This window comes from Nansenia antarctica (assembly GCF_963989245.1).
Source record: "Nansenia antarctica genome assembly, chromosome: 12".
NCBI lineage: Eukaryota > Metazoa > Chordata > Actinopteri > Argentiniformes > Microstomatidae > Nansenia > Nansenia antarctica.
The window spans coordinates 12,701,039-12,709,651 of NC_137682.1; the positions used below are offsets into that span (position 1 = coordinate 12,701,039).

At 42.6% G+C, this 8,613-nt stretch overlaps 1 protein-coding gene across 1 annotated transcript; it reads right to left on the reverse strand.

The window, feature by feature from the left end:
• Positions 1–855: 855 nt before the first annotated feature.
• Positions 856–7,650, reverse strand: LOC308168867 (signal peptidase complex subunit 3-like; the record flags this gene model as incomplete). Its single annotated transcript, XM_080543511.1, has 5 exons — positions 856–988; positions 1,531–1,646; positions 1,957–2,026; positions 2,535–2,642; positions 7,568–7,650. 5 exons carry the CDS (start codon positions 7,648–7,650, stop codon positions 856–858), a joined length of 510 nt encoding a protein of 169 aa, XP_080399637.1.
• Between the last annotated feature and the right edge of the window lie 963 nt (positions 7,651–8,613).

An 8,613-nucleotide genomic window follows, 5' to 3' on the forward strand; every position in this document is an offset into this window, starting at 1 on the left:
ATGAAAAGTATTACATCCCAAATCCAATCTCCAACTAAGCTAGCGCCATTATCTTACCAGTACATCCAAACATATACAAATGTGCAGGTACACACACACACACTCTCTTCCTACATTTTTTTCTGAAGGCCTACGTCTTTCTCAAGATATGCCATTGGAATCCTCTCCATGATTCCGGTCTCCTTCTCTGGTTGCTACTGCAGCAAGCTAATATAGAAGCTTAGACCACAGAATCTAGATCACATCAGGCTAGCTAGACCAAAGTCGAGCCATCACATGACAGACACACACAATTTCACTCACATTACTCTTCCCTTCACTCGGAGGTCACTTCCAGTCAGTGGCTCATGTGCACTTGGTTCTTTCAATAGAAAAGGAGCTAACTCAATGAACAACCGTTATACAAAACGTACATATTATATTAAAGTCATTTTGTTTGATGGTCACCAAGGGCCATTTTCAAAGTTAAAAGTCACAGGGTATTGCTAAGTAAAGTAGATACTGTACAGTACAGAAGGAAATTGCTTCCATTGTCCTTATTTGGCACACATCGCCACATCTCAAACGTTTCCTTGGATACCAATGTTTACATGTTTACACATTTCTTTCTGAATAAATGAATATACAAAAACATATATATATATATATATTTTTTTATAACAAAGAAGGCAACACATACATTAAAGAAATCTAACAAACTAAACCGGTTGTAACACAGTCCATTTTCTATTTCTGTGTGGCAGCGTCAATGCACATACATACATACATCCAGACAGACACACCCATTCCCAAACTTTCACTTTTATTAAAAGTCATAAAAGAGGGCACAACATTTACAAACAAGCATGGGGCAGTTCAGTAGCTCTTTGTGGTCTCGTATGCATCTGGGAAGGGGAGGGACATGTGGCCAGAGCCCATGACCAGGGGCAGGATGCCAGCGTTGGGTACCACATTCCATGACAGGGTCAAGGTGATGTTCTTGTTTGCCCTGGGAGGAAAGAAATACTTAGTTAAAAAAGGGTTTTTCCTGGCTCAAAATAAGGCTTAGGTGGAAGAAGTCTTCCATGGCTATTACGTATATAATGTAACAATAGTCTAGCAGCACCTGCTGGGATGACCGAATTGTAGCAATGAATGCATGGATGGTTCTTACATGGTTTTTCTTGCAAGATTTCTCAGAGAAGGCTTAGGCGGGGCGAGAAAAGCCTTAGGCGAGCCACCTAAGCCTTTTCAATGCAGAAAAAACCCTGGATGTGAACCATGTAACACATTGTGTAATTTCCCCTTTTCTTCCAGGAGGCTGATTCTGCCATCATGTCGAGGTTGTTTTAGAGTATTACGGTAAATTGTGTTGTACTACCATCTGCTGCATATAAATAATACTGCATCACAATTCACAATTCATATGTAGCAGCTGCTGCTTACTCCTCAGTAGATAATCAAAATGACAGTGAGGTGACTGACGATACATTCCAATTAATACATTCCACATTAAAGTTGGTGGGTTGGGGGGTAGGTGGGGCTTCTTACCGGAGACCGTTTCCATCATCAAAGAAGAAGTACTTGGACTTTGTGTCCCTCAGGTTTAGCTTGGTGCTTTCTCCTCTCAGGACAATCTTGTCCCACAGGACCACCTGGTTCAGGACCTGGAATCAAACAAACATATGCAACACTTTACACTTCTGCAGCCATTGTACCTGTGCAGATTATACACGCCACACCCGAATTATTCTGAAGTGCTCCTGCTCTTGTTTGCCACTGTAAAGTCAAAGACAAATTTCCACATTGTGTGAATAAAAACATGTTCTATTCTATCCTTGCAGTCATGTCTTTACCACCACTAACATGCTGACAATCTTCTCTTGCATTTCATCAAGTAAAAAGTGCATGACCAAGTGGAGCACTGTTATTGTCAAGAAAACAAGAAAGGGAGGATGCATGCTTGTGCTTGCTTATGTTGCTTTTGGTTGCATACTCAGCAGACATGTAGAGGAAGAGCTGCTTGACGTTCCAGTCGAATATCGGCCTCAGATGTGAAGAGGGTTAAGGCAATCAACATAATTAATGACCAAATGATGATGATTCACTGATGATCCATTCAGCCAATAAAGTCATTAATGACCAAAAACAACATTTGATGTGGGAAATTATGGCTGCTTATCAAAAGCCACCAAAAAACAGGAAATTTAAAAGAATTACCACAACCACCCATAACTTCACCTACAGTATGCACTTACCGTACATGGTTTCCAGCACACTCCTTTTACACCTGCTATAGTGCTGTATGTTGGTCTACTGTACAGTGTACTCGCCACTGGGCAGGCTGGTTAGGATTCAACGCTTCTCTCAAACAGCAAATGCTGATCGCCAAATAAGAAATAGCACAGAGGTGCACAATAGCAACACGTTCTCATCATTCGAATGCATGCATTTGTTTACCTCCTGCATGCCAAAGCCTTAAGCCTAAGTTACCATGACAACATTACCTGAAACCTTGACAATAAGACAGGCCCCATTTCCTTCCCGTCTCACACATTTGTCTGATGAGCAGCGCAAGAGAAAGGATATCAGCCGAGAGGTCAAAGGTGATGAAGCCCAGATCACTTCTTTCCCTCGGTCCTGTGAAGTCATCCACGTTTTTCCTGTGGAATGGCAAAGGCAGTACAAATTCTGTGTACCGTAGACATCTAGTGATACTACTAAACAGCCCACAATTTCTGGTTGTCCAGCATTACAACCTAGTGTTTCTTTTTTGGTGTTGAAAATGAACGAATCTAAGCCCATGACACAGTTTTGGCCTATTTTTTTTTTATGCTCAGTTGGTTACTGAATGTGGAATGTGTCCAGCTGATAAGGTATGTTGACAACATTATGACAACAAAAGGAAGTTTGTCGCAGCACCTACAGTTCTAGCTCACCGTTATCTAGACAGCCCTGACGTGCTCTTCTCTGATTGGATAACGGGCAGGTGGCAGAGCAGCTGCTGGCATCATGTATCTGAAGGTGTTTTAAAACTAGCCAGCAAAACGCATGATGCCAATTAATGGACCAGCAGAGGAGGAGACCAGCAGAGGAGGAGACCAGTAGAGGAGGAGACCAGTAGAGGAGGAGACCAGCAGAGGAGGAGACCAGTAGAGGAGGAGACCAGCAGAGGAGGAGACCAGTAGAGGAGGAGACCAGTAGAGGAGACCAGTAGAGGAGGAGACCAGTAGAGGAGACCAGCAGAGGAGGAGACCAGTAGAGGAGGAGACCAGTAGAGGAGGAGACCAGCAGAGGAGGAGACCAGCAGAGGAGGAGACCAGTAGAGGAGGAGACCAGTAGAGGAGACCAGTAGAGGAGACCAGTAGAGGAGGAGACCAGCAGAGGAGGAGACCAGTAGAGGAGGAGACCAGTAGAGGAGACCAGTAGAGGAGACCAGCAGAGGAGGAGACCAGTAGAGGAGGAGACCAGTAGAGGAGGAGACCAGTAGAGGAGACCAGCAGAGGAGGAGACCAGTAGAGGAGGAGACCAGTAGAGGAGGAGACCAGTAGAGAAGGAGACCAGTAGAGGAGGAGACCAGCAGAGGAGGAGACCAGTAGAGGAGACCAGTAGAGGAGGAGACCAGTAGAGGAGACCAGTAGAGAAGGAGACCAGTAGAGGAGACCAGTAGAGGAGGAGACCAGTAGAGGAGACCAGTAGAGGAGGAGACCAGTAGAGGAGACCAGTAGAGAAGGAGACCAGTAGAGGAGACCAGTAGAGGAGGAGACCAGTAGAGGAGACCAGTAGAGAAGGAGACCAGTAGAGGAGACCAGTAGAGGAGACCAGTAGAGGAGGAGACCAGTAGAGGAGGAGACCAGCAGAGGAGGAGACCAGTAGAGGAGACCAGTAGAGGAGGAGACCAGTAGAGGAGGAGACCAGCAGAGGAGGAGACCAGTAGAGGAGGAGACCAGTAGAGGAGGAGACCAGTAGAGGAGGAGACCAGTAGAGGAGGAGACCAGTAGAGGAGACCAGTAGAGGAGGAGACCAGTAGAGGAGGAGACCAGTAGAGGAGACCAGTAGAGGAGGAGACCAGTAGAGGAGACCAGTAGAGGAGGAGACCAGTAGAGGAGACCAGTAGAGGAGGAGACCAGTAGAGGAGGAGACCAGTAGAGGAGGAGACCAGTAGAGGAGGAGACCAGTAGAGGAGACCAGCAGAGGAGCCAGTAGAGGAGGAGACCAGTAGAGGAGCCAGTAGAGGAGGAGACCAGTAGAGGAGGAGACCAGCAGAGGAGGAGACCAGTAGAGGAGGAGACCAGTAGAGGAGGAGACCAGTAGAGGAGACCAGTAGAGGAGGAGACCAGTAGAGGAGACCAGCAGAGGAGGAGACCAGCAGAGGAGGAGACCAGCAGAGGAGGAGACCAGTAGAGGACAAGGCAAGGGTGAAAAACCTGTACACTGTACATCCAGACAAAGGTAAAAAACCTGTACACTGTACATCCAGACAAAGGAAAAAAACCTGTACACTGTTTATCCAGGAAAAAAATTGTTGCGTTCAGCTTTTAAAATCCTGTGAGACATGTTTGGTTAAGACCACAATTCACATTTCGTCTCAACAGGTGGGATTACATTTGTTGTTAAACAAGATGGTGAAGTGGTTGAGGTATTGTGCGCTCAGCCACTTCACCATTTTGTTGAAAAGACGTATTACGAATTTGGCCTGAGTATGCACTCCCACGAGATAGGAGTATGTTCCTTAAAACGAGATGGCAAGATGAAAATGCTGACCCTCCTCAAAAGATAGGTGAAATGTTGACTTTGATATTTGCTTGTCTATCAGCCAGTGGAGGTCAAAATGTTGTTTCCACGTAGGCCATCAAGTTCAAAAAGATGTCCTTTGGTATGGACAAGCTGGTTGTCAGTCACATCCACCTTGAATAAAACACCATTTAGTCATGTCATCAAATTGACCTACATATGATTTAGTATACAGTACATTTAGTTGACCCTTTGTCTGTGTAGTAATGTTATATTTAATTTAGTAACACAACTCTTCTAAATAATGAGTCACTACAGTTATTACAAGTACTATCCATGGATCAAGCCACATCATGTAAAGTGTGACCAATAAATTAGTCCATTCTGGCGTTTCAACACCAAATTAACACGGCACTTCTGTTTCAACTCTTACTCTTCACTGTTACTTATGCTGGTGTTAGAAATACATCACTAAAATGAAAACATGCGGTATATAAACTAGCTAGCTAGCTAGAGATTAACATTTGACTACAAATAGTTACACAACTAACTAGCTTGTTAATTGGGTTAAGAGTAAATTATAGGCTACAGACTAATATGAAGTCAATTAATAACTGACAATGGCATATATTCTCATGTGAAAAAGATCGTTCTGTACTTACCAAATGATCAGCTGATATGTTCTCTCTATAAATAGTGATTTGCAGGATTTGAGAGGAATTCAAACAACCCACGACCCTCTGACTCTGTAGCTTTGCTCCGTAGCTTGTAAACCAACACGTCCCACAGAATTGTTGAATTGAACGTAATAAAAGTCAAATGCTATGACATCATCATAATCTCCATAGACTTCCCATTTACAGACAACACAGAATTCAAGTCTTCCAAGACATTCATTATTGGCTCTTCACACATTGCCTTTCCTTGTGTCAGGCTCATCATGGGAAGAGCCCATAATTAGTCATGTTGTTTCCATGTAGGCCATCAAGTTCAAAAAGATGTCCTTTGGTACGGACAAGCTGATTGTCAGTCACATCCACCTTGAATAAAACACAATTTAGACTCATGTCCTCATGACTAAATGGTGTATCGCACATTTCTCACAAGATGTGACTCAATGCGCTTCACATGATGACAGAAAGGTAAAAAAACTGTACACTGTGCAGCCAGGAAAATTCCCTTGCAGCCCTCTACTCATAGAGCGACTACTACCAGTTTGCCTACCAGCACACACAGCGCCACCCAAACCAGCCGCCCCACACACCCGACCCGCCCTACCACCAGCACACCCGGCCCAACCAAGCACAGACCATAATAGCCCCACACCAGGCTAGCCAAGCAGGTGCCCCAGCGGCAGAACAGACCAGGCACCCGAGGCGGCTGGGGGCCCTCAGAGGAGATGCCCGAGGACCTCCGGCACATAGCAAGCAAGCAAGGGCGAAAAACCTGATGATCACATGATCAGCTGATATGTTCTCTCTATAAATAGTGATTTGCAGGATTTGAGAGGAATTCAAACAACCCACGACCCTCTGACTTTGTAGCTTTGCTCCGTAGCTTGTAAACCAACACATGTCCCACAGAATTGTTGAATTGAACGTAATAAAAGTCAAATGCTATGACATCATCATAATCGCCATAGACTTCCCATTTACAGACAACACAGAATTCAAGTCTTCCAAGACATTCATTATTGGCTCTTCACACATTGCTTTTCCTTGTCTCAGGCTCAGCATGGGAAGAGCCCATAATTAGTCAGAGTTGCATTCTGGTTGTAAAGACCACAATTCACATTTCATCTCAACAGGTTTGATTACATTTGTTGTTAATTAGGCTATTCAAGAATTCTTCAACCTCAGGCACAGAACAGTGAAATATCAGTTTCATTTTTTTTTAAAAAAAGAAGTAAATATCGGCAGATGTCTGTAATCTGAAAATGTTTCCATTTTGTTGATTATCATTATTTAAAAATAATTGTAATAAATATTGCAATAGCCTATTTAACAATTGACAGCGCTAAGTACATTCATCATGGGTAGGCTTATCTTTACCTTCTGTATCATACAAACTATTCTGCCATCTATACACATGTTCTGAAAGGTTTGAGCTCAGCAGAGAAGCTGTGGTAACACCATGTTCCTACCTGATCCCTGGTGATTGGCCACATCTATACAGTGTTGAATACCTCTACCAGTTGAGAAGGTCAGTCCTGTGACGATTTGTCTTTTCCTCATCATTCAGCAAGCACATCTTAACCTCTGATCCTCCACCTAGAAATATATGGTAAAAATGCACCGCATAAGCCATTCTGATGCAGGTCATTAAGGAATCATACCCCACGATTTAATTAAAATAATAATAATATAGCCTAATAATTACATTAAAACAGCTATTAGAGGTCGGTACTGAATACGGTATGCCGGTCTAATTCAAGTCACAGCCAAGTGAAATAATCATTTGAAGTACTGTAAATTCTAAATGTGACCAGTTAGTGGGAACCAATGTAGGGTTTATACTCTAGGCCACTTCTTGTTAACACTTTTGTTTACTATTGCAGTAAATCTATAGGCGGGATTGATTAGGGTTTGTGTCAAAGTCGATAAGGGTTTGAACTGGAAATGTAACACATTAAAAGTGAATTCCTGTTTTCCCATAGTGAGAATACTAAATAAAATGTGTACAATTGTTACAAATTGTTGACCGAGATTCTCTCAGTGAGGAAAATACAATACATCCGCTATACTAGGCCTACTGAATACGAACAATCAGCATTAGCGCAACAGTTTACATGATAAGTAGCCTATGTAGGCATGTTAAATTGAGTGGTCAAATGATCTGTTGCACCTGCTCATACCGAAAGATGAGTCCTGCTGGGATTTTTCCGACTTCATCTTCGTCCTCCGGTATCAAGAACATGTATATGGACTTCATAGTCATATTATACCGCACTTGCAATTCATTAAATTACCGGAAGACCCTGTTAGTGGTGCGTAAAAGTTTTGACCGACTATCACCGTTTCAAATCTCACTTGTTTTCCTTTAAATTAAAGCACAACAGATCAAAGTGGGCGGAGCTTGTGTCAAAGTGGGCGGAGCTTGTGTCAAAGTGGGCGGAGCTTGTGTCAAAGTGGGCGGAGCTTGTTATGGAGTTCATTCTACCCTCCATAGCCTAACTACACCCTGGGAGTTCATTCTACCCTCCACAGTCTAATAGAACATACATATACTTACCACACTACACTATCATATATCACACTTTACCGTCCTTCCTCCTACTTTTTCGGAAAAAAAAATGTTTTTATTTATTTTTTTGCACCCGTTGTGGTGCAATTAAAGTTTAATTGACCGTCTATGCAGCACCATTGTTAAGTGGATTTGTCGCACTTGCAAAATGCTGTGAAATGTTTGACGATAAAACATTTATAAACGTCATTGTCAATATCCGTCATAATGCCCTATTTCATCACCTGTTTCCATGGAGCGGCCGTGATTTTCTGTGCGCTCTGTTGGTGCATAATAATAATAATAATAATAATAATAATAATAATATTAATATTAATAACAACAATAATAACGTTTATTTGTATAGCACTTTTCTTGCAAACATAATAATAATAATAATAATAATAATAATAATGACCTGCTGTATGCAGAGTGTCGTTATAAAGTTGGTACCGTTATCTTGATGGCGTAGCTTATATATTTGCCTATGTAGATACCATAGACACATATACCATGGCTCGATACACAATATGTTTCTGAAATTCATAAATTAATTGGATATGCAGACAAATAAAAGGACATGGCAACTTCCCTCTGCCCAGTACTGTCTAGTAGAAAGCACCACATGTTATACATTTGTCTAACCATGTCCTTACCGTTACTACTGCACCATTGCTT